Source organism: Drosophila serrata, unplaced genomic scaffold, assembly GCF_035046125.1.
Source record: "Drosophila serrata isolate PLE 108 unplaced genomic scaffold, ASM3504612v1 contig_156, whole genome shotgun sequence".
Lineage (NCBI taxonomy): Eukaryota > Metazoa > Arthropoda > Insecta > Diptera > Drosophilidae > Drosophila > Drosophila serrata.
In genome coordinates this window covers 601,309-627,078 of record NW_028257054.1, presented here as the reverse complement: position 1 = coordinate 627,078, position 25,770 = coordinate 601,309, and the positions used below count along the sequence as shown (strand labels likewise).

The 25,770-nt window shown below is 42.8% G+C and overlaps 6 protein-coding genes across 8 annotated transcripts; 4 read left to right on the top strand and 2 right to left on the bottom strand.

Moving 5' to 3' along the window:
• Nucleotides 1-1,307: 1,307 nt before the first annotated feature.
• Nucleotides 1,308-2,601, bottom strand: LOC110177224 (odorant receptor 85b-like). Its single transcript, XM_020943845.2, is given in 3 exon segments — nt 1,308-1,364; nt 1,425-1,580; nt 1,642-2,601. Coding segments are annotated over 3 exon segments (1,173 nt in total).
• Nucleotides 2,602-3,178: 577 nt separating this feature from the next.
• On the bottom strand, nt 3,179-10,299 carry Or85c (Odorant receptor 85c). Of its 2 annotated transcripts, XM_020943781.2 has the most exons (3): nt 3,630-5,148; nt 3,420-3,575; nt 3,179-3,356 (listed from the first exon to the last, which is right to left on the bottom strand). In XM_020943781.2, exons 1-3 carry the CDS (start codon nt 4,584-4,586, stop codon nt 3,300-3,302), a joined length of 1,170 nt encoding a protein of 389 aa, XP_020799440.2. In that variant the 5' UTR covers nt 4,587-5,148; the 3' UTR covers nt 3,179-3,299. The 2 variants fall into 2 exon arrangements, with proteins under 2 accessions (XP_020799440.2, XP_086682372.1); XM_086826246.1 differs by lacking the exon at nt 3,179-3,356 and adding an exon at nt 10,174-10,299 and having other exon boundaries at nt 3,546-4,546.
• A 557-nt stretch (nt 10,300-10,856) lies between these two features.
• LOC110177155 (transmembrane protein 135) lies at nt 10,857-14,434 on the top strand. 2 transcript variants are annotated; one of them, XM_020943737.2, is made up of 5 exons: nt 10,857-11,418; nt 12,610-13,553; nt 13,610-13,750; nt 13,811-13,977; nt 14,040-14,434. In XM_020943737.2, exons 2-5 carry the CDS (start codon nt 12,624-12,626, stop codon nt 14,167-14,169), a joined length of 1,368 nt encoding a protein of 455 aa, XP_020799396.2. In that variant the 5' UTR covers nt 10,857-11,418; nt 12,610-12,623; the 3' UTR covers nt 14,170-14,434. The 2 variants fall into 2 exon arrangements, with proteins under 2 accessions (XP_020799396.2, XP_020799397.2); XM_020943738.2 differs by lacking the exon at nt 10,857-11,418 and adding an exon at nt 12,079-12,462.
• A 715-nt stretch (nt 14,435-15,149) lies between these two features.
• Nucleotides 15,150-19,548, top strand: LOC110177171 (uncharacterized). The gene is given in 2 exon segments (XM_086826245.1): nt 15,150-18,979; nt 18,981-19,548. Coding segments are annotated over 2 exon segments (3,426 nt in total). The 5' UTR covers nt 15,150-15,989; the 3' UTR covers nt 19,417-19,548.
• On the top strand, nt 15,410-21,017 carry LOC110177170 (transmembrane protein 135). The gene is made up of 3 exons (XM_020943756.2): nt 15,410-15,562; nt 19,658-20,434; nt 20,492-21,017. The coding sequence occupies exons 1-3, from the start codon at nt 15,410-15,412 to the stop codon at nt 20,927-20,929; spliced, it is 1,368 nt and encodes a 455-aa protein (XP_020799415.2). The 3' UTR covers nt 20,930-21,017.
• A 1,297-nt stretch (nt 21,018-22,314) lies between these two features.
• Nucleotides 22,315-24,135, top strand: LOC110177228 (transmembrane protein 135). The gene is made up of 3 exons (XM_020943848.2): nt 22,315-22,585; nt 22,801-23,577; nt 23,636-24,135. The coding sequence occupies exons 1-3, from the start codon at nt 22,433-22,435 to the stop codon at nt 24,071-24,073; spliced, it is 1,368 nt and encodes a 455-aa protein (XP_020799507.2). The 5' UTR covers nt 22,315-22,432; the 3' UTR covers nt 24,074-24,135.
• The last annotated feature ends 1,635 nt before the right edge of the window (nt 24,136-25,770 follow it).

Below are 25,770 nucleotides of genomic sequence, written 5' to 3'. Positions count from 1 at the left end.
ATAATGTGCCCATGTTTAGGATGCCTTAAATTATGCAATATGACAGTGGGAGATATTGAAAGACTTTTTCAACCTTTCTTCCTGTTGTTGTTGTTGTGTTCTTTTTTTCTGTCCGTTGTAACTGTTGCCATTTGGAAATCACACAGAACGTGACCAGAAATTAAATTGTAGCACATTTGGAGCTTTATAAAAATTTCACAGAAAATAAAAAATAAATCTCCAAAAAGAGCCACAGCGCACACAACGGAAAAAAAGCAGTGCTATATACACACACACCCACATAAATAAGGAAGTACGACTGGGAGCAAAAAAATGTGTCATGACGAGAAGGGGAAATCGACAGGATTTGGTCGGCCATTCGCCATTCGCCATTGGACTTTGGGGGCAAACGAAAAAAATATATATCAAAATAAAAATAGATTTTAATATATTTTATGCACGTGGCCCTTCTCACAAACAATAACTATGCAGGTGATGTCAGAGAATTCGTCAAAAATGAACATGTTATACTGGCAACACCCACGTCCTGTCCATCACCTTCCAACGCCCGGGCACGCTCCGGCGCATAAATTGCTAATATTGTTGAGTGCGTGCACACAGCCACACATCCTGGCAGAACTGCATTAGGTCCCGTCAAACGGGCTGCTTGCTTGTCCACTGCCTGGGGAAGGAGCTTTTCCACTAAATCCTCCATACCCTATTTTTTCCTCCCGCTTTTCTATCCTTAATGCTCCAAACTTGAAATTGTAAAATGCTGTGCACCAAAAGCAAACAAAAAATGTGGTTTCAAAACCGAAATCTCAAGCACTCTAAGTTCAAATTAAACCAACTTACAGTTAGAGTTATTTAGTACAAATATCATCACTTAATTAAAACCAGATGCTCTACTTCCAGCAATAACTAAACAAAAATTGTACACAGCTATAAAGAAAGCACTATTTCTAAGAAACTCATTCGAGTTTCAAGCTAAATGTTGAGCCTCGGCTTAAGTACCCCTTCAACTAGGGCATAACAAGCTGTAAAAACTCATAAGCACAACTTGTGTGCAGTGAAGAGTAAAATGTACTCTGCAATTTTCTTTTGTAGCAAACCCCATTTTCCCCATTCCCTCCCCGAAGGAGCCGTAGAATTGCCTTTTGCAGTGCCAGCGAGCGAGCGAGCGCTGAAAAGAGTGCTACGTTTTTGCGATGGACACATGCGTGGTGCCGCCGTGCAGCCGCATAATTATGCTCGCGTTGAGCCTTTGAAAGCATTATATGGTTCGCATAGAGAAGGGTTTAGGGATTGAGGGATCTCTACGGTCATCCCTATTGGACATACATTGTCCGGAGGAGAGCAAAGAACTTGTACGATAACTGAAGAAGCTGAAAAATGAAGAAATTGAATACAACTGAGAGAGCCAATCATTCCCTGCCGATTCTTACATCAGTCAAGCTGACCCTGGTTATATCCAAGAAGATAGTGACCTTCAAATAGGTTGTCTTCTGGGCTCTCGCCATTATGATGACCAGAGCTCGCTTGTATCTGATATCCGCAAAGGTCCAGTTCTGATTGTAAGTGGCCAGCGACAAGCCAGAGCTCTGGTTAAAATAGTAAGACTTTAGTTGGTTTAACTATATAATTCATTACTTACAAACTCACCGCATCAGCAACCATTTGTCCATAGTGACAGATCAAGTATACCTGGCTCATCGAGCAAATCAGGAACAGGAGCAGCTTGATTATCATGTCCGTCTGAACACCAACTGTCATCTGAAAACCCACAAAGCATATTACGAACGTGGAAATCATAAAGTTGAGTAGCAGTGGAACTCCGAACACATCGTTCACCACATCGGATAGCTTAAGAATCCGCTCGTGGTATTGAACTATATCCCGCAGAAATCGGGAATCCTTCTGCCAGTTTCCGCTAAGTCGGTAATTCTCCATAGTATTTGAAATGTTGTCAAAGTGCATTACCAACTGTGTGACCACAGCGACAAGAAGTAGATCCGTGGATATATGTCCAGCAGCCCCGGTGCAGCCCGCAAGGTTCTGAGAAAAGAGTATTAGGTAATAGGACCAGTTGTCTTCCCATTTCCAAGGAATGTACATGAGGTAGGGCAAGGTTTTGCCCACCACACGAACTTTCAGCCACTTCTCGTAGATCAAAAACTCCATAACGCTGAATAGATTAAAGGTCCAAATGAGAACGGAATAGAGCGTAGAGTAGGTGAGACTAATCCTTGAACAGGTGCGCAGGTATTTCGGAAGATTGTATTTCTCCTCTTAAACTTTGCCACGCGGATAGAGCTCCTCCAAGTCCCTCATCATTTCATCCCTTGCAGTCCTTCTCAAGCGAATGAAGAGTATCTTATTCATACCCACAGTTACAAAGCCTATATAAGACATTACAGTAACAGCCTCCAGGAGTTTCCCATTCTTAAAGGCGTTGGAGACGTAAATGACTTCACAGATTACATCCAGAAACATGTTGATTGTGATCGTCACAAATAAGATGCGAGCTCTCAAGTGCGCTTTTGCGTCAGGCAAATTCCTCGTATATGGTTCTATGCCAACGAGTAGATAGAAAAAGTTAGTGTACTTCAAGAACTTTTCCATTTCTAAAATTAGTTGTCTTTGCTGTGGGTTATCCTTTTAAATGAATCCATGAAGAAATTGGCAGTAGTTTTATAGTCTTTTTTTGCAAATTATTTGACATGCGATGGAACTATTGATTACTGAATTAGAGGGCATTCTATACGACATAATTAACTAACCCCTTTTCAAGTGGTCAAGGACAAGGCCAACGATATGATATGGCCTGGAAACGATTCCAGGTGCCCTTGAAATTTTAATTAGATAAACAGATAATAATGCACAATAAGTACATAAGCTTTTTAAATCAACGTTGATATTAAGACTTTGTTGCTGAAAATTTAAATATAAAAAGAGTAGTATTACGATTCTTCCATAAATATGTATTAGTCCATCTAATCTAAAGAATATATAAAGCTTTGAACTCTAGTTTTATAAATACGTGTATAAGAGACCGATTTCTTTATTTTATCATATTTTCCTAGTCATAACTAATTTTAAAGCAATATTACAGTAAACGTTAGTTAGTTTTCCCAACTTTACAATGGAATCCGGACACACGTTTTATTTGATAATAAGGTAATAAAAACACATGCAAGTTATTTTCATTCTTTTTATTATTTATGAATTAATTCTCTAATGCTTTGATGAAATTATTAAATACTTAATTAATAAGTTCCTGCGCATTTTCTTATCATTAGATTTAATTTAGCTGCATACATTTATTTGATGTACATGGTCCGGAGCAATGCAAAGAACTTGTAGGATATCTGAAGAAGCTGCAATAGTGAAACCATTATAAAAATTGATATTTAATTATATTAATATATAATAAGGCCTACTTCCGTCATGGTGGCTCTGGTTATGTTCATAAAGACAGTGGCCTTTAGATGGGTAGTCCTTTGTGATCGACCTATTAAGAAAACAAGAGCACGACGATATCGGACATCGGCATGGTTCCAATTTTGTTTATATGCAGCTATTGCTAGACCGGAGCTCTGAAACAAAAAATAATATAAAACTTACAAGATTAAATATATAAATATACCCACTGCGTCGGCAATCAACTGTCCATAATGACATATCAAATAAACCTGAGAAAGCGATGAGAATAAGAACAAAAAGAGTTTAATCATGATGTCCGGCGGCACACCAACGGTCATCTGAAATCCCACAAAGCAGATGACGAATGTCGAGACCATGAAGTTGAGCAGTAAGGGTATTCCAAATATATCATTCAACACATCTGTGAGGCGGAGAATGCGCTGATGGTAGCGTACCATGTCCACCAGGAACCTCGAATCCTCGGCCCAAGAGCCACTCAAGTCGCGATTCTCCATCACCCTGGCCTGGTGATCAAAGTGCATCACCACCTGAGTGGCCACAGCGCAAAGCAAGAGATCCGTGGAGATCTGTCCCGCAGCCGAGGTGTGTCCTGCTAAATTCTGGCAAAATAGCAAGACATAATACCTCCAACTGCCCTCCCAGTTCCAGGGAAAGTACATGAGATACGGCAGAGTCTGACCCACGACACGGATCTTGAGCCACAGTTCGTAGACCAGAAACTGCATAATGCTAAACAGATTAAAAGTCCAAATGAGCACCGAGTAGAGCAACGCGTAGGTGAAACTGATCCGGGAACTGGAACGAAGGTAACTCTCCAGTCGATACTCCATCTCCTGTACCTTGCCTTGGGGATAGATGTGCTCCAGCTCTGCGACCAAATCACTGAGATCCGGTTTCTTCCACCAGATGAAGAACATCTTGCTCATTCCCACAAATACGAATCCAATGTAGGACATTACGGTGACGGCATCGATGAGTTTTCCATCAGAGTAGGCGACTCCCAGATAGAGGAACTCCCCAAACACTATGACACTCAGGTTGATCACGTTGGTCCAGAAGAGAATGTTGGCCCAAACACTGCTCTTCCGCGGACTAGAGGCCTTGGTGTATGGCTCAATGCCCACTGAGGTGTAAAAGAAGATGGCGTATTTCATAAACTTCATTCTCCTTGAATAAACTGAACAAATGAGAACCTCGCTTAGTCCTTTTATAAATTTTCTTTCAAGGAGCTCGCAGCATTTGTTATGCCGACTAATGATATAATTATAGAACTGCTTACAGTTAATGTGGACTTACAATGCTTCTAATTTAGGGTTTCGTCCGAGACTTAATTATTGATTACGTTTACACAAAACCGCGGATAATTGTTGTGCCTAAGCAAACGCAATCACGATTCTCAACCCCCTATTTCCAAACGTCGCCACTCGTCTGGGCTATACAATAAATCACTTGAAGATTGAATCCAACGGAAAGCAATCGAAACGTTTGAATAAATGCAATTCGAAAGCGAATCGCGGAGCCAGCGCATCAAATCCAAGAACCAGAGCCAGACCCGGTCCAATCCCAGTGAAGTGAAGTCGCTTTTTTTCGCTTGCACTTCAAATAAATTAAATCTTTTCACATTTCAACAAACCAGCTTGGCCAGAGCGAGAGCATATCAACAGAATGAATAACGCGCGCAGAACACGTTAGCCCAATTATACAGCGCGGTCTTAGCCAAGCCAAGTACAGTTAGCCTTAGAATAAATTCCATCGATTTTCTGTAAATATTGGATTTGGAAGTTTAAACAAATGCTGGAAAGGGAGGTGTTAAATTTCAAAGTTCTTGACTAAGTTAATGAACAAATGCTTCATTGATTTACTAAGAACAGACAAACTTTGATTATAATCTAATATCTCAAATGTTTTTTTTGACTCAATTACAAATAAATTTAAAGATAACTTCAGCACACAGACCTTTATTATATAATTAGTTACTAAAAATTTGGGGCTGCTTAACACACAGATTCATTACGATTTGTTTATACATATAACCCTTTGAATGCCTTAGTATCTGTTTCTCCTGTTTTTTAATTAATTTTGGATTGATATGCAGTGTAGTAGGAAGCAGTTATAAACGATGCCATAATCCTTATTTTGCTCATCCATGGACCTTAACGAGATAGGACTGTAGGCAGACAGCTGAGTGGTTCGATACTAAAATCCTGCAATGTGCGTTGCCCCACAAAAGTATGCAACGCAAATGCAAACACAGCGATTACAAGCGAAGAAGGAAGCGTGGGGTTTATGGAGGCAAATGCCACCGCAACTGGCCGAAAAAGAGATTTCTGGGCCAAATTGAAAGACAAAAGCCCTGAAATGTTGCTTCCAGCGGGTACAGCGAAACGTAGCGCCAAAAGCGAACAAAGCGGGCCAAAAGCAAACGAGCGATTTTTCCATTTTTGGCCATTTATCACGCATGGAAATTGAAGCGTGGGAGGTAAAAAAAAAGAGGCGTATCAAGCGACCAGAAGGAGCAGAAGGAAGACGAAGACAATGGCAAAAAGAGTGTGAGGACCTGTACAACTTGGAACTTGAAATACAATTAAAGCTTTGGGACCCACTGGCCGGCGAGCCGCAAAAAACTTTTCATGTCTCAAGTCTCAAATCTCAGGTGAAGAGCCATGTGGGGTAGCCGGGCTTCCGGTTCCTGTGCACCTCTACACCTGCTTCCCCCTCCTCCCCCTCCTCCCATGTATCAAGCCAAAGTTATACACACACATATACTACGAAGTTTAGGTGGACTTCTAGGGGTGTGTGCAGGTGGGCAGCAGCGCAAACTTCGTGGAAAAGTTTTATGAGCAGCAAACTAATTTCGTTTGACTTTGCTCCGGGGATATTGCACCTTGGCTGGGACGTCGGGAATTGATTTTGGCCGCAGTTCCTTCTCTCTGTTGACGTTGTTGTTAGCCCCCCTCCGAGTAGACACATTTGCATACGGAAGCCCAGAGTGAAGCTCATCCCCACATTTGGATGAAGAGGATCAACTATCTCAATTTACTAACTGGCAAGCACATCTACATGCTAATGTGTGGCAGCTGAGCTTTACGTAATGAACTGCACTATCTCAACCATTTCAATCTTTTAATTAACGTGCTCTCAATTAGTACACGAATATCCTTTAAGAATCTACTCTACTAGTCCCAAAAAAAAAAAAAAAAACAAAAATTTAAGCAACCAAAGCCAATAAGGACCTTCTACTCTTCAATATTTCTCCCATTCCAATATTTCGTAACTGAAATATTCTAGCTCAGTTCCATAACTAAGTGATGCTGGCAGTATCTTCTTTTTCAATCATATTCACTGTCACCAAACGTGCTGTAATTCAAATCTATCTTCTGTCCTGACACCCAGCACCCATAGGAATATCGAAATGCCATTTGAAGCACTTACTCCTTATTCAGCAAACAGTTTGAAAATAAGGGGGTTCAACATCAACTGACTTCAATTTCCAAAGGCAACAATTGAGGAGGATGGGGATAAAAAAAAAGAGGGCGCAGAGTCAGAAGGCAGAAGCTGCACATAATCCATTGTTAATTTTACATTTGGTAACAACTTCCGCCCGACAAGTATCTGGCTGGCATTGCGGCAATTGTCTTTCGGCTATGTGACATTTGACACATTTACTCCCACGCCAAACAGTCGAACATGTGTGACTTTTCTCTGGGCCAAGGAAAACAAAAAGGGTTGAGATTGTTTTTGAGGTTGGGGAAAATGTCTGTTTTGGCACTTGTTCGTTAGCAGCCGCCGCAAAATTTCTATTTTGATGTGAAGTCAGTGCGGTCTGCTCCACATTTTTGGTTTTTTGGTGGGAAAAGTGGAAAAGTGGCGGCAATGGGGAAATGGGGCAAGTAGTCTTTATGGTTTTTGGCTGACTGCTGGCCACAGCTATTGATGATTCCCATGGGACCTGACCGGCACACAAGGTTTCGGTTAACCGACTGCTGATCAGGGGTCGAATTGGGGGAAATAAACGAATGGAAGCAATTAATAAAATACCAACTTTGTGCAAAATTAATTGTGTATTATGCAAAAGGCTTGCTAATGGCAGGATATGCATCAACGTACGCTGCTGGTCCCCATAAAATATTACAGTGACGACAATGTCTCCGCCAGCCATAGATCCTGCCTACTAGGACTCTTCCTGCTCCTGCTCCTGCTGCTGCTGCTGCTGCTGTTGTTGTAATGGCCTTGCGCACCAATGAGCAAATGAACAATTTATTACCGCTTAATTGAACACATTTGGACGCAACCACACACACACTCCACAAAGGACCTAAACAAATGGCCACATGCAGGCGGCATCCTGAACAGGACCTCTGCATTAAGCAATGCCAGAGGGGATAGCGGTTTCGGACCAGGATAAATGAGCCCAAGACAAGTCTATAAATGCTGAAGCACTTGGACAGGAGCTGGAGGTGCTGTACTGTGGTCAGGCAACTCAATGGGCCTAAGCCCCGGCACGAGCCCAGACGCAATCCCAATCCTGATTTTGAGAATCCGTTTCGTGTACTCGGCTGCATATTAAACGCACGCCTCGCTGGCCAAATTGATTCCTAAGTGGCTGCCGGATTGACAGCTCCAGGTTCTGTCCCTGTGTGCCCTTTTCTCGACCGGCGATTACGACAATTATGCTGCACTCGACCTGCAACCTGCAACCAGGAAGCCGGTGCTTGGAACCTTCAACCTGCTCGCAATCCGGGCTAATTGCCCATTGAACCCCAAAGAAAGCGAAAGACCCGGGCTTAGATTAGCAGCCACAGTACGGCCGGGATGGGCTAGCAGCTCACCTTTTAAGTGCCTACTTAGCGACACGTCAGAAACAAAGATTTATGCCGGGATACGGATACGGATGTCGAGCGCCGAAACACCTCGAGTAAATTAAGTGAGTGCCAGGTCCTGACAGAGTCAAGTATGTTTGATATACATGGCACTCCCCCGGACTAAGCCGCGGTAAAAACAGGGGAATCACACAAAGCGGCCGCAATTTCGTTAAGCATTTGAGCGGCAAACAGAAGAAATGAAGCTACGCACAGACCGCACATCCCTGGATGGGAAGGTAGGGCAGGTAGGCAAGAAAAAGGACTCCCACTCTGAATGAACTACTTAAGCGCTTTTGGCTTTACAAAATAAGCCATGCCACAGGTAATGGCAAAAGCAACAAGAGTGGGAGCTGCCAAGAGTGGGAGAAGCTACAAACAATAACGAAATATTTTGTATATCCGTTGTGCCGCGAAAACCGCACTGAAACAGCTTCCTTGTACTGGAAAATAAATTGGGGGGAGATTATCAATTTTTAGTAAATAATACCTGGATTTTACTATTTAAAAAAATTATTATAAAATAAAATTTTCCTTATATATATATGACATCATATAAAGACATATCTTCTGAGATTTATTTAAAATTTATGTATATAGACAAATATTTCCAGATACTATTTGAATCGCAGTGCATCCGCAAATGAAAAGGAGCTGGCGGAAACGGATGGTGGAATCGAAAGTGGAATAAGAGGTGATCCAGGGACAGGCCCAGATACACTTTATGAACTACAGCCGAAAACCAATTGATTGCACAGGCACCGAGTCTTTGGCAGCGTTTCCCTACCAGCCGAGGAAGACTGTCTGCCATCTGCCTGTTCGAATGGTAAACAATTTGGCAGGCCAAGTGCTTTGGCAGTGAGGCAGCCTGAGTTGATTGTGGCACGCATTGTGGCCTCAGAGGTTGCCACAGGATTCGCAAATGAAAATTTCAACCACGCGTAGGCTGGAGACCGCAAAAGCGACTCTTTAGCTTTGTCGGATAATTTTCAGCCAATTAAGACACTCTCTCTGGGAAGAAAATGTTATTTTAATAAACCAAAATAAAAATAGCAGTCGAAGAAAATTAGATTTCGGTTGAACCACTTTAACTTTCGATTATTGGCAGAAGTTTGGATTCGGAATATAACTTCTTTATATGCTTAACTGAAAGAACTGAGAAATGTTTCTTTCGGCTTAAAAAAATGAACGAAAATAATTGAGAATTTGTAAAATATTTTGTAAATGTTGCTACATATAATAGATTAAAACTTTTGCTCAATATTAAAATATTTAATATTTAATTTTGAATAAGAAAGAAGATGTTTGCAATGGTCCCCCAAACTACCAATATATTTCTCAAATTTGTATACCCTTGCAGTAAAAATAATTATATAATTATAATTTTAGTCAGGGGCTTGAAACGCATTGAAGGAATCATGTTCGATTCTATAAATCATATATATTCTTGATCAGCATCACCAACAAAGCCGATTTAGCTATGTTTGAAGAGAACAAAATTTTATTTCCAATATTTTATAAGGTGTTACTTCATAAAAATTTTTAAAAATTGATAAAAAATAGAATTTTTTAAGTTAAGAGTTGAGTACAGATTTTTATAACTAATAAAAGCTTACAAGAAAAGCTTTCCACATTGAAATTAATGCTTTTTTGACTTAGTTATGAGTTTTATAAACTTTGTTTTGTCGAAAAAAAATTGGCATTTCCCCTTTAATCTTATTATTTAAATGCTAAGATTGATTTTTAACTAGATCAATTTATGTTTATAAATCTGTAAACTATTCTTCTTTAAGACACACATGGCGTATACTTAACGCAAACGTTTTCACGTTAAGTTTACGCCATGTGTGCTAAAGTTTTCTGAAATCGAGGACTATTAGTATACACTTACAGGCTTGTAAATAGGTGAAAGAGTCATTTCCGACCCTTAAGTCATATATGTTTATGATCAGCATTGAGAGCTGAATCTATCCAGCCATCTTAGAAAGAGTTACGAAATTTTTCATTTTTTCAAAATTTTCAATGGGGTTACATCGTAATTTTTAAAATATTACAAAAAAGTTAATTTTCTTAAATTTTAAATTGAGTGCGCAGATTTTTAAACATAATAAAAACTAATATAGTAAAGCTTCCAGAATTAAAATTAATGCTTAATTAGCTTAGTTATGAGTATTTCCAAATTTGATTTGTCGAAAAAAAAATTGTGACATTATTATCAATTCAAAGAATGCAAATATTTTAAACTTTGTTATGGCAGATTTTCGATTCGTTCCTTTAATTAAATTGCAAACTAATCTTCGGCACCCTAAGTTAATTTTTCTTTTGTTTTAAGTAAAATAATGAATGAAGTTAAACTATAATAATTTATTTATTTTTTAAATTACAAATATACCAGAAACGAATTACTTTTTTAATTTTTCTAACTTCCAAGTGTTTTTTTTTTTAATGTTTCACAGCCTCTTCAATATTCAAACCTGCGCGCACTATCGAGTGCCTAATATCGCAACGCGCACACCAATCGAATCCCACCACGCTATCGATATATCGATTGGCGAACGGGCGCAGCAGATGACCAGCAGTTGTTTTCATTTTATTGTTTACAAAACGCGCAATTGCCTTGTTAGACACGCCGATAAAAGTGAGATAAACGCTGCTGCTGTGACAAAGGGAATTATGCAGCTGACGGCCTGCTAACGGGCGAAGCGGCTGCTGGTTCGGAGCAGTGGAATCGAAGGAACTAAATCCACGGTGCCGCCCCAGCGACCACTTGTTGTTGTTGGTCGGTTGGACTTTGCTGCGCCGCTCTCCATCTGCGTCTACATATAGTACTACATACATATATACTCGGCCGATTCCATCCAATGCAAGATACGGAACACTCACGGAGCAGGGGCATACACACAATCCGGAATCACAGCAGGCGCTGCACGTCACTCGCTTCATCTCGTTAATCTGTCAAATTATCATTCCGAAATTCGGATTCGTAGCACACTCGACTCTGCCAAGCCAATCTCTGTGGAAAGCAGCTTCATACCGGAGTGCCAACATAGGCCGTATCTCAAATCAAGCAGCGAACAAATCGGCGATTAGGCATCGATCACTTTATTGCCGCAATCAAGTGTCCAGTAGTTGACTCGTGAGTACCTCTCTAGCCAGTAAGTAGTTCGACAATGGAGATTAGCACCGTCCCAGACCCCCATCGACTCCGTATCTCGCCGAGCCGTTGCGCAAAGATCTCGTCTTGACCCGGAGGCCAGTGACTTGTGGGGTCCGTCCATATTTCCTATGCAAATCGCAAGCGGGGAAAGTAGATAGTGCCAACTGGCAGAGAACTTGATTTTGATACAGCAACAACCTTACTCGCAATGTGTAATCTAATGTAGCCTAGGTTAGTTTTATCTGAGTTATTAATTACTATCTTATATTACTTACACAAGAAAGAGCTCTTATCTAACGTGAGCTTAATCCAAAGTATTAAATACTATAGAAAGCTACATCATAGAAGCGAACCAATAAATACCAAAGGTGTTCACTATTTATAACCATCGTAATTTCTAGGACAGTTATTCTTTTATAAGTGCAAAAGTAAGATAATATTTTGCTTTTTCGTTGTTTTGTATACCCTTGCAGGTTATAATTTTAACAGAGTAGTCAAGTCAGCCTTTAAACTACTAGTTAATAGCATGAACAACCCAATCAATGTAGCCATACCCAGAGATGCGTATAGTTCCTATACGCATCAATTTTCTGAACCAGCTATAAAAATGGTAACCCAACTTTATTTGATTTGCTACCCGACACCAAGTGATTAGAATACCTACTTCCAACAGCTTTTTCTACCGCATAGAGTACCTTTGCTCTTGCTGCGTGCAAATCCCCCTGCGACGGCTAATCACATATGTATATATCTTATCGATAGACAGCAGTAAATTGTCACAGATACCCGGCAACCACCTGTAATCCACCAACCTAACTTCTCAGGCTAGATTCGCGAGAACCAGTCAGTTCTGGCCTGGCCAGCAGCAGGTGCAGTGCGTCCTCTGCGAAATTAAAAAATATAAAACATTTAAAAAAGCAAAGCTGAATTTGGGGCTTTTTTCAAGTTCAGTGGAACAACCGATAGCGTAGAAAGAAGAATAATAACGCGCCAAACACTTGTACCCTGCAGATAAGATTAAAGGTTAAAAAACGGACTCGGACCCGGACACCCCATGTGTAGTGACTAACGATTCAAATTGATTTCGGCCACCCACTAAATTGTCGATTTAAATTGATTAAAAGTAATCATTTTCACGATGAATTGTTTTTCTTTGTTATCGCCAAACAGATTAACCTTCCACGATGGCAGGACAAAGTAAACTGATTAACCCACTGTGCATCACCTGTAAGGATTTCCAGCACCCTTGGACAGACAATTGTATGAGCGCTACTGCTGGGATCCTCCTTTCGGCCACACCTTACTGCCTCCGTGTCTACACTGTCGTCTATGCAATCTCCTTGCTGATGCGCCACAAAGTGCCGAGCTTGGAAGATCTGCGGCGTACCCTGTTGGGAATTATACAGTCGACAGCGTTTTTGGTTACCAACGCCTACACCTTTATCCTATACAATTGTTTACTGCGAAACGTGTTGGGTCGCTATCACTTCTCCACGGTAGCTTTTATACCGTGTTTTTTTGCCTCGTTCAGCGCCATTCTGGTCGAGCGTCCTGCACGCCGACCACTGCTCACCCTGTACGTGGCGAACGTGGCCACTGAGTCGTTGTGGAAGATGGCCGAGTCACGAGGGTGGGTGCGTTCCATACCCCATGGCCAGACTCTAATCTTTGGCGTAAGCATTGCTGCTCTACTCTACCTTTATCGACTGGGCATTTCCAAGGATTCCATCTTCAACATTCTCCGCATCTTTGTGGGCAAAGAGGAAGCAGGACCGGTGACCAAGGCCGAACCACTCGTTCCAGGCGACCAACCAGCTCCCTCCCGACACCGCCCCACCGTCAGCTTCTCCTCGGTCTCTGACTGGGTGCGAGTCTACAGTAATCTGATCCGCGCAAAGCACGAAAGCTGTGGACACCAGCAGAGCTGCATAAGCTACTCGGTAATGGGAGGTATAAAACCTTTCGTTGGAGGAGTGGCGCTTCAGGTGGCCCTCAAGATGGTGATGAACATGAAGCGCATATTTGCCGGAAAGATGCCATGGAAAAAGCAAGTCTTCAACCGGAGCACCTTGCAGTTGGGAATGTTCATGGGCAGCTTCTCTTTCCTATACAAAGTAAGTAACAAACATTGGCGTTCTATTGATTAGTAGTAACTTTATTATCTTTACAGGCGGTATCCTGCCTGCTGCGTCATAGTTTCAATCGAGATGATGCCAAATTTGCCATTCCAGCTGGATTAATTTCTTCCATAGCCTTCACCATGTATCCGGACAACACGGTGGCTTTGTATGTCATGTGGAAGGCGCTGCAGGTAGGCTTATATTGTGTTCAGAGATTGAATAAGTAATGTATCATAATTTCTTCCTTGCAGATCCTTTGTGCCAAGGGCCAGGAGCGGGGCATCCTGCCACACGTCCCACACTTTATGCTGTTCCTGTACTCCTTCTTTACCGCCGTGCTCTTCCACACGGGCATCTTGGAACCCAAGAGCCTGCGCCCTAGCTACTACAAGTTTCTGCAGGCTATCTCTGGCGATAGGTAAGTAATTCTTGACCATAGTGCGTAATCATTAGATTAACGATCCCCCTTATCTTTGCCAGACTTAGCAGGTTTAATCTAAGCGCCTTCGACGTATTCGGTCTGGGCAGTCAGCAACAGGCGCTGGACACTATTAAGGCTCTCAAGATCGTGGAGAAGGGACCCCTGCCAGCCTTCCCATTCGCTACCTGAGCCGACATTAGCGCGCGTCTTGCGCATGTACAGTTAGTTAGTCAGTCGTCTTGGTAACGGCCTCACCCTACATATCTCCATATATCCATTAATCTACGTTTGATAGCTATGTATATATATACGACAAGAGTCTCTCGCTCTCTGAGAGCGTTCAACGATTACTATACGAAGCAAGTGTAGGTGGATTATAATTTATGTTGACTGTTTGTCTTGATATCAGTTCTCGTTTTATCAATAAAACTCAACATGATAATTAGAAAAGAAAGATACTTGGTAGTTTTTGGGGGGATATGAATACAATATCATATTTTACCAAAGACTAGTAAGGTTCTTTCAAATTGTAGAATAAGGAAACCAGAACATCCCTAAGGCCTTTAAAAGCTTTGAAGCTATTTCTTGGACTAGTGCCTGTTTAAATTGTATGGAAATTAGCTTTCTTCGCCGGTTGGAATTTTGAAATGTTGATAAGACACCCCGGCTGTGAAGTACGTAGCGTAAACAAACCGCAGCGTGTGTGCGATAGCCATAGCACTAGACGCACTTATTCCGAATAACTTGCTGCGATTGGTAACCCACGACACACCTGGTGACTATGGCTTATGTGAAGCGCCAAGTGTGCGTAAACTCTCGTATCGCAAGTCTATCGTATTTTTTGCTGGCCAAAGTAGGTGGATGACTAAAGGCTAATATAAGAAGAGACCCAGCTAAAAATATCGGAAACCTAAAGCTAAACTGATAATATTTAACACAAAACAGTGTATGTTCTGGTTAGCCATGAGAATTGGGATTAAGGGGCCTCATTTGCACCCATGTTATTTATACTTATTTATGGGATAATGATGATTAATTACCTATCCAGGTGATTTCATACAACTCAATGAGATCCGGTTATGTCCAGCAGCTTATGCAGTTTCCACAGTGTCCAACAAAAATGAGACTGCTCTACGATCTGTGTCAGTCCTCCCGGATCGGGCCAAAATACAGACATACTGTCTGCCCCCTGGTTTATTCAATGGGACTCATCTGATTGACCATCGCTTCGATTCGCTATTTTTCGCTTCGTAAATGGAGCTTGAAGCGAGACCGAGCACCGCAGACGATCACCAACACAGAGAAACTGATAGCATATTTTATTATATTCAAATTATTATTATAGTTCGGCACCATTTCCTCCGATTACCTTTATCACCCGTCTGGTGGTAGCAATTCCATAATCGCAGTTAATATTCAAAGTGGAGTCATGGCGGCACAAAGCAAATTGGCTGAGATCGCCTTTAATTGTACCTGCCAGGAGTATATACATCCCTGGACCTCGAGCTGTGTCTGCTCGGCAGCTGGAATGATGCTATCCATATTTCCATCGAGTCTGCGCGTTTATGGAGCTGTGTATCTGGTAAGTGTAAAAAAATCGGTTAAAAATTGTGGCTTATATATTTATAATTGAACATTAAAGATAATTCTTTGATAACTATAATGTTGCAGACGTTTTTCCACAACTTGTGTAGCCTACATTTAGGCATGCTTCAGTAAAAAATTCTATCCCCTTATTCTTTAAAATTTAAACCCCCTATGGCTATTATAAGAATTGGACAAGAGCAGACTTCTATAGTTAAAAACCTATTGATCAAAGGAAGCCAGGGATTTAGTGATCTTAAATCGCTTCTATATGAATCCAGTTGTTGGTAGGAAAAGTTAGTGCTAGTACGAGATCTTAACGAGCAACTTTACTAAATGAAAAAAAAAAACAAATTTCCAAAAGAACAAGTCATTCTTCAAATGTTGCAGCAAATACAAAAAAAAAATATTTTATTTGATTTTCGATGAAGTGCAATAAAAAGGAAACCACAGGTGAGGAGCACCTTGAGCGAAGTTGCCGCCTGAAAATGGACATTATCCGCGGCCTGGTAAGCGGACAGAATCGTTCCAAGGACCGCATCCTTTGCGAGAATTGGTTTAATTTTCTAAGTCTCTCTGCTAAGCACGAGGCCAGGGCACGCGATTGTGTCCTGGATCAGATGGTTCGGCAACTGCAACAGATTGGCCATTTGTCGCATCCCTTCACAACTCCAGGCATCTGTGGTACTGACCTTCAGCAGCTCCTGGACGAGAAGGGGCGCCAACGATTATTCCGCCTCAGTAATCAGGAGAGGGTCGCTTCAAAGCCCTCTAGGGGCAAGAGAGCGTCTCCTTTCGTTTGGCGCCAGAAGATTCAGCACCTGGACACTCTGGAGGAGCATTACCGACGCGAAGAGCAAGAGCTATGGCATAATGACGTTTCGGTTAGGTCGCTGCCCAAACTATATACCGGAATCAAGGAGGTTGGGATCCAAGTCGGCTTACCTATGCCAATCCCTCGCGACAACCGCGGTCTCTTGGATCGAGCACCCAAGAAGCAGCAGCAAAAGGAGCAACGAGATCGAGAGCAAAATCGTGGTCAGGATCATAATCTCTCAAAGGTTGCCGAGCGACGCCAGTTGGACCTTCAGCGAAAGGCAGAGGCCCGTGAGCTTCGCGAGCGTCATCTGCTCGAGCAGCAACTTAAGGTTAAGAAGCAACGTGAGCACGAGCGTAATCTGATGAAAAAGAAACGGGAAGCACAAAGTCCTCGCCTTTCATTCCAAAAGGATCAGGAATCTAAGGCTCTACCTCTGAGCCAAAAACAGGATAAAGCTAAAGAGGGCGGCGGGGTGAATATTGAGTGTGAGAGGGAGGTGAAAAAGAAAGAGCCAGACACCAGGAAGCATGTGAAATTCCAGCCAAGTCAGAGGATGTATGTTCTGCCCCCTGTTGCGAAATCTGTGCGTTTCCAGGACCGTGGACTACAAGCCGCTTTGCGAGCGGAGGACGCCATGCACAAGGTGATGGCCTATGAAGACCTAAAGGAGTACCACCGCAAAAAAGCTGTGGCCGAGCGAGTGCGTCTGGCGAATGAGCGGTTGGCTGCTGGAAAAGACGAGCGGCGCAGGGACGTCGAAAAGGCGAAAGGGAGAGGCTACAAGGACCAGTTTAAAGTGCAGGAACCCCAAAGGGATAAAACGACATATCCACTGGAGGTGATCAATCAGAGGAAGACTAAGAAAAAATACACCAAGAGACAGCAAAGTAAAGAAAGAGTACTAAATAGAGAGCAAGACGAAATCAATGATAAAGAGAATGAACCACAAGAAGAATCAGAACCAAGACAAAATAAACTCGTACAAAGACTTCCCCAAAAATCCATCGATCTTCAAGAGAAATATGAGCCAAATCCGACACAAGAAAAAGAAAGGATGAAGGAATCAAAGACTAAACAAAAGTTTCTAACAGAGCCAGAGCAGATCACTGAAGAAATACCAGAAAAACCAACAAGCCGGAAGAGTCCTTTAACGGTTCAGTTAGAAGAGTACTTTCCCACGCAAGAAGAAAAGAGGGTGCTGAAGAAAATTATTAAAGAACTTGTCAAAAAAGGTCGTAAGAATATTATGGAGGAACAGCTCCAAGATACTGAAGTTGCTCTTCGTCAAGTGCATGATGAATTCCTTAACAAAGTCCAGCAGATATGTCAAGAAAGAGAGCTTAAACCAGACTCTGAGGATCTCCAGAAAGAGGAGAGCCTGCTTACGAAGCATGTCCGTGACAACTCTGAGGAAATACAGAAGCAAAAGCATTCGAAAAGGACAGAAGAGGGATCCTCGGGAAAAAGCGATCTTATTACATATTCCTGGACAATGGCTAGAGAGAACCGTAAGCAAACCAAACTCATTAGGGAGAAATGCTTGCAGGAGATTCAGGGTACTAAGGCTATAATACAGAAGATACAAAATGCAGCAGAAGATTCAACGACTGAAATTTCGGAGAATGAAGGCGAAGATAGACCTCTTCTGCATCCCAAAGAAAAGCGCGAAGATTTGGTACAGACTCCCAAGGATCAACCTCTTGAAGCCCGTTTAAGCGACGACTACTGTCCCTTCACAAACACCTTGAAAAAGGGCGAAGAGAACCGTAAACAAACAAACCTCCTAAGGGAGAAATGCTTGCAAGAGATTCAGAATACTGAAGCTATAATGCAGAATATTCAAAGTGCGGCAAAAGATTCAACGACTTTATTTTTGAAGAACAAAGACGTTGACCAAACTATTTTTCAGCCCAAAGAAATACGCGGCGATTCGATTGAACCGCACAAGGATCAACCTTTTCAATCTGGTTCCAGCAATAACTACTTCACACACACCTTGGAAATGGCCGAAGAGAACCGTAAGCAAACAAACCTCCTCAGGGAGAAATGCTTGCAGGAGATTCAAAATACTGAGACTATAATGAAGAAGATTCAAAATGAGGCAGAATATTCAACGACTGCTTTTTTTAAGAAAAAAGAAAATCCCCCCAAGGATCAACCACTTCAATTCGGTTCCAGCTACAATTACTGTCTCCTGTCGGACTCCTGGAAAAAGGCTCAAGAGAACTGTAGGCAGGCAAATATAATCAGGGAAAAGTGCTTACAGTCGCTTCAGGATATAGAGGATACAATACAGAGAATTCAAAATGCTGAAGAAGATTCAGCGATTGCATCTACTTTGCACCCCATGCAGATATGTAAGGATCAACCAATCGAGAAGATTTATTTTAAGGAACCAGAGAACTCTTCATCTGATGAAGATTCGCATCGATATTCGGCTAATATCGTTGTATCCTATTGTACCAAAACTGGTAGGAAGCGTTATCCGCACATCAGACAAGATAGAACCATTCGAAAGAGGAAAGAGCTTCCCGATCGTCAGACATTCCCTCAACTCATAATAGGCTCAAGACCAACTGAATTCACTCCGCAAACCCCAGAATAATATTTTACAATGGAAGTTCTCTGTCGCTAAGACGATCGCATTTAACAAACATATTCAGGAATCTTTGATGCTGGAAGCTGAGCGATTGATCGATATTTTTTTGTATGAAAATATGCCGCCCGGGCATATTTTCCGAACCCTTGTAGATCCCCTGATTCAAGGCGTTGAAAATATTTCGGCTAAACTCCTGGAGGCCATTACCCTTATAGATAACCAGCTGGAGGCACACCTTAGGAACTTGTGCAAATTTACTTTCGAAAAACCAAGTGTTCAAGAGAAGGAATTGAGCGGACTGGGACGTGAGCAGCACCTAGTATTCGAATTATTATACGATTTTTGCAACTTGGATCCAAAGCTAAGCAAGACCCTTCATACAATCGATCAGCTCTATGAAAGGTGGAAATATCAGCGGCTTAACTTGCAGTAAAAACAAAACAATTTAAGGATGGCCTTTTGGAGGAAGTAATTTTGTTAGTTTATGTTTGTTATATTTGGCATTAATTTTGTTTCTTTAAATTGATTTATAATAAATAATTTACAATTACACATGCAAAAATTATATGAGGAAGTCTGTTACCAATTAATGCATTGACATATGTCCAATGCATCATAATATAAACAAGCATAAGATGCAGGCTAATATAAAACCCTTATCAATCTTATTGCAGATGGCTTTGATCCTTAGGGGCCGAATCCCATCGCTCAAGGACCTTGGACGCACCGTAGCTGGCGTCGTACAGTCAGCGGCGTTCCTCTCATTAAATGGCAGCTTCTTCATCCTTGCCATTTGCATGGTAAGACAGTTGCTGGGTGGATTCTACTTTAGCACCGCTTCCTTGATACCTTCGCTCTTGGTTGGTTCCATATCGCTGTTCGCCGAGCGACCAGAGCGGCGGGCTCCACTTGCCATGTACGTGGCCAATGTGGGCATTGAGACTCTTTGGAAGATGATGGAAGCCCGAGGATTGGTTCGATCCATTCCCAACGGCCAGGTGCTCATCATGGGACTGAGTATTACAGCCTTGATGTACATGTACCGTGCTGGATTGCACAAAACAGTGGCCAAAGATCCCACCTTCAAGGGCCTGGGCATAATAGTGGGCAAGGAGGAGGAGGGACTTTTGAAATCTCCGACGGTGACCACCTCTCAGAGCTCTCGTCAGCGTCCTCTTAACTTCCGCAGCATCACCGCTTACCTGGAGCTGTACGACCGGCTTCTGACCACCAAGCATCCCAGCTGTCCACACAAGAGCGGATGTGCTAAGTATGCCGTCCTCGGTGGACTGAAGCCTTTCCTGGGCGGCGTGGGTCTCCAGGTGGGCCTCAAGCTGCTGCTCAACATTCCCAAGATAATCAGACTCAAGATGCAGTGGCGCAAGGAGATCTTCAATAAGGGATCCCTGCAATTGGGTCTGGCTCTGGGCATCTTCTCGCTGCTCTTTAAGGTGGGTTAATCAAATGTTATACTGTCTGGATATATAATCTTATCGGTTTCTTTCCAGACCACTTCCTGTGGCCTTCGCCATAGTTGTGGCTACGACAATGCTCTCTTCGCCATTCCTGCTGGCCTGCTGGGCTCGATTGGTCTTCTACGGTTCCCCAACACCACGGTGGCCTTGTATCTGATGTGGAAGTCCTTGCAGCTTCTGTACAACTGGGGCGTGGCCGAGGGCAGGGTTCCCGAGGTGCCACATTTTGCAATGATCATGTATGGCATTTTCACAGCGGTGCTTTGTCATGCCACTATATTGGAAGCACAATCCATGAGGCCCAGCTACTTTAAGTTTATTGAAACTGTTTCCGGGGGCCGCCTCAGCAGGTTCAATTTGAAGTCCTTCGAGGCTTTTGGAGTTGGGAGCCAGGATCAGGCTAACCAAATGATCAAGAAACTAGGCATTGTCTGGAATTCACCCTACCCGAGATTCGCACTGACTGTCTAGAATATTTTACTTATTATTGAAGCGACCACCTTATCCACATGAATGTAAATAATATTTTAAGAATAAAAAATAATTTTTTGTCGCTCCATTTTACATATTTTGATATGATATGATACACGTAACATATTTTGATATAATTAATTGGGCCGGAAGTAATGTCTTCACTGCGTTAGAAAGCTTCCAAAATAACAATATCCTGAAAAGGTATAAAAACTATTAAATGTATGCGTAATGATAAATTTTGTATTGTTTATTTATTAAGATATAGTTTAAAGTTTGCAAACGCTGTGATATTCTGACCTTATAAACCATTTCCAACCCTATTCTCTATCAGAATCAACAGCCGAGTCGATCTAGAGCATGTTTAGCAAAAAACAAAATGTACTACAATTTTGTCAAAATTTTAATCGTTCAAATTTAAAAAAATTTATAAAAATTTCAATTTTTTTAAACTTTAAATTTATTACGCAACTTGTTGGCATTCTAAAAACTAGAACAGCAAACCTTTCCGAATTGAAATTAATGCATTTTTGGCAAAGTTGTAAACAATTTAGGATTTGGCTGCCTGATCCAAATTCAAGCTGCAAGAGTATACGAACTTCGACTACCCCAAACTAAGTTATCTTTTTTGCTTTTTTAAATAACAAACACAATTATCAACCTCTTTCAAAGAGAACCCAATGCGGAAGTAAGAGAATTCCAAGGCAATAAACGCACATGTAGCCGAACTCTTTGGGAGTGTTGATAAGAATCCCCACCAGCTGGAGGTGACGCAGCGTCAACAAACCGATCGGCCATCGAATAGCCAAAGTTAACTTTCGGCTCGCGTGGATGCGATAAGACCCGCATCGCATCCGACGCACTTCAGGCAAGGCACTTGGGTGGAATTTGGGGAGAGGGCTGATTACGGCCGGAATGGAATGGAATGGAGCTCCTACGGTGCGTCCCCACGCGGCTCTCACTTGTCCAAATCGTGGTTGGGGCTACGGCACTCAGTTCTATTTGATGGCCAACCAGGCCCGAACGTGATCCCCGGAAAGGAGAAATTGTTAGATTAACTCGTCTAATAAGTTCTTAAAATCTGTGAATATTTAATACTACGAAATTACATTACTTTGTATATATTTTACCATCCGAAACCCAATCTGCAACAAAGACTTGTTAGTTGACCCGCAGCAGCTGACCTGGGAAATGCTGTAGCAAAAATTACTGGAAACCGAGGACTTGGAACCCAGAAGATTTTAATACTGATACCACGGAACCTTGGAAACCCGGGTAACCCCATTTCAGAAAATTCTCAGCCTGAAATTACATTGAAGCCAGACAAAGTCTCACAAATCCGGAAAATTGAATCGAAGTAGAGCGTTGAGATTAAGTTGGCATTGCGTGGCACCATCGCACTTTTCGGCGATAGGCCCCTTTACGATAAGCTTTATCATCTTCACGGAGCTATAATTCGATAATCGTTGACTGTCGAGCAGAAGTCAATATTCAAAGTGGATCATGGCTGTCCAAAGTAAACTGGCGGAAATCGCCTTCAATTGCAGCTGCCATGAGTACAACCATCCGTGGACCTCGAGCTGTGCCTGTGCTGCGGCGGGCATGATGCTCTCCGAGATTCCCCCCAGTCTGCGGACCTACGCCACTGTTTACCTGGTAGGTTGGGAATAGGTTAAAAATAGGAAATATTTTTGCACCTTCACGATAGTGATACGGTTCGAAGTTCGGGCTGATTGCAATTTGTACCTATTAAAAATGAGTTTAATTTCTCATGAGTTTTATAAATTCAAATATTTCTTAAGTTTGGATATTACTAAGTGCTATATACATATTTACTCCATCTCGAAACTAATCTCCATTTCTCTTCACAGTTGGCTCTGGTCATGAGAGGTCGCATACCCACGCTCAAGGACCTTGGACGCACTGCAGCCGGTATCCTGCAGTCGACGGCTTTCCTCTCTTTGAATGGAGGCCTCTTCGTCTTTTGCGTGTGCTTCCTGCGCCAGCTGCTTGGCGGATTCTACTTCGGATCGGTGGCCTGGCTGCCCTCCTTCATATCCAGTTTTGCTTCCTTGGCCGTGGAGCGACCAGAGCGACGGGCTCCACTTGCCATGTACGTAGCCAACGTAGGCATTGAGACTCTTTGGAAGATGATGGAAGCCCGAGGATTGGTTCGATCCATTCCCAACGGCCAGGTGCTCATCATGGGCCTGAGTGTCACAGCCTTGATGTACATGTATCGTGCTGGATTGCACAAGACAGTGGCCAAAGATCCTACCTTCAAGGGCCTAGGCGTAGTAGTGGGCAAGGAGGAGGAGGGACCGCTGAAATCGCCGACGGTGACAACCTCTCAGAGCTCTCGTCAGCGACCTCTCAACTTTCGCAGCATCACCGCTTACCTGGAGCTGTACGATCGCCTCCTGACCACCAAGCATCCCAGCTGTCCGCACAAGAGCGGTTGTGCCAAGTATGCCGTCCTCGGCGGACTGAAGCCTTTCCTGGGCGGCGTGGGTCTCCAGGTGGGCCTCAAGCTGCTGCTCAACATTCCCAAGATAATCAAACTCAAGATGCAGTGGCGCAAGCAGATCTTCAATAAGGGATCCCTGCAATTGGGCCTGGCTCTGGGCATCTTCTCGCTGCTCTTTAAGGTGGGTTAATCAAATTTTATTCTGTCTGGATATATAAATCTTATCGGTTTCTTTCCAGACCACTTCCTGTGGCCTACGCCATAGCTGTGGCTACGACAGTGCTCTCTTCGCCATTCCTGCTGGCCTGCTGGGCTCAATTGGCCTGCTGCGGTTCCCCAACACCACGGTGGCCTGCTACTTGATGTGGAAATCCCTGCAGCTCCTGTACAACTGGGGCGTGGCCGAGGGCAAGCTGCCCGAGGTTCCCCACTTTGCCATGCTCATGTACGGATTCTTTACGGCCGTGCTCTTCCACTCGGCCATCCTGGAGGCACGCTCCCTGCGACCCAGTTACTACAAGTTCCTGCAGAACATCTCCGGCAACCGGATCAGTCGCTTCAATGTGAAGCCCTTCGAGGGATTTGGACTGAAAAGTCAGGATCAGATCAACTATGTGATCAAGAAACTGGGCATCGACATGACCTCACCCTATCCCATTTGCGCCCTGACCGTCTAGAGGGTTTCCCTTCGCCTTCTGTAAAATGTGAGCCAAACAAATAATAAAATGTGTAACAAAAAGATGCAGCAAAACTATAAATTAAATGCCCGACACAGAATGGCCATTAAGGACTTTTATGCGAGGAGCCGCAGAGTTGGGGGCCGGCATCAATCACGGAGTCAACAAGCCGCTGGCACCCCTTGACTACCCCACATCCCCACAATTTCAACCCCAGAGCCGCAGCTACACCGCTGTGACAACTCTAGACGGCGGCTCCGCGCTGCTCAATTATTTACATTTATATGTCATATAAATTTATTGCCCACCATAACTCAGCCGGCCCAGAGACGAGCCGGGATGAGCTGAGACCAAGGGGAAGATACCCGAAATGCAGCTACAAATTCACTAAAAATAAAAATAATAATAAAGCACAAGAAGAAATGAATAAAATGGGATCAGACTGTTTGGGGCCCTCGAAGCGGTAAATACTCTGAAATAAATACATTCGGTGACTTTAAATAATAAAAATTGGTTTCTTGTTGTGAACCTAGTTTAAGTACTTAACATGTACATATTTTTAGTATTCAGATGATTTTAAGTATATTAACTTGTTTAGTTAAGTAGTAAGTATAAAATTATATTTCTTTATTGTGAGATTCGACTTAACATCGTTGGAAGTTTAATATATCCTTTGCTACTTAATATATGATTTCTATAATGCAGTTAGAGTATTATATCTCTGCATATCCTTTTTGGAGTGCCTAACCCTCTGCAAGGGTATAATAAGCTCAGTTTCAGCGTTTCTGTGTGCTCCTTGGCCCCTTCTTGCCTAATGATCATCTTGGACACCAGGAGGAGGACTCTGAGAGGAGACACTCTCTAACTGGCAGCGGAACCGAAAACACTGAGACCGAGGCTTAACAAATGAATTATAGGCTCGGGTAAATTTAATGTGGCACTTAGTTATCGGCGGGGAAAAGGGGAGCGGTGGCAGGGAGAGGCCTTTATTTTTATGCGATTCATAATAAGGCAAGCCGGCTAAAGCGACTTCCTTCCGCTTCGCAGCCTGACCCCTGGCTGTTTGTCTTTGGTGATTTTCCATTTTAAATTGAGTTGAAAATAATGAAAATGCAAATTTCCTCGGCCAGATGCTGTTGGCCACGTCTGGGCCCTGTAAAAGTGCAGGCGGCATCACGAGTATTTATGAAATTTATATGCATGTCGGTCGGTTGGTCGGTTGGCAAGGACGTGGACGAGAAGAAGGAGCTGTCTTCGAGCCAAGTCAACAGCATGGAAAATACAAATGAAGCCAGTGACAAATCTCATTAATCACGTTGCCGGGGCGGGGGTGTGGGGCGGATTAGGGGGCGTGGCGCGGCACTAGCTGAATGGGTGCAGCTGTTGGCGCCTCGAAATCTGGGATTATCAGCTTAGCAGTTGCAGTTGCTTCCGCCGCTTTAGCTACTTGTTGTTACTCCTCAAGGGTGCCCGGGGGCCGGCTTCTGCACAAAGTGCATATAAATTGAATATTATAAATTTTCTTATTTTGCAACTGCTGCTCTCACTTAGCTGCTGCCAAGTTGTAACTTCATTTAAGTCAATCGCTCTTCTCTGTGCCACACAAATTGTAAACAAGGGAATTATGCAAATGAATAAATTCCCGCCCCAAGGCGATGTAATGAAATATTATCGAGGCCCCAGGCTCCCTCAACAAA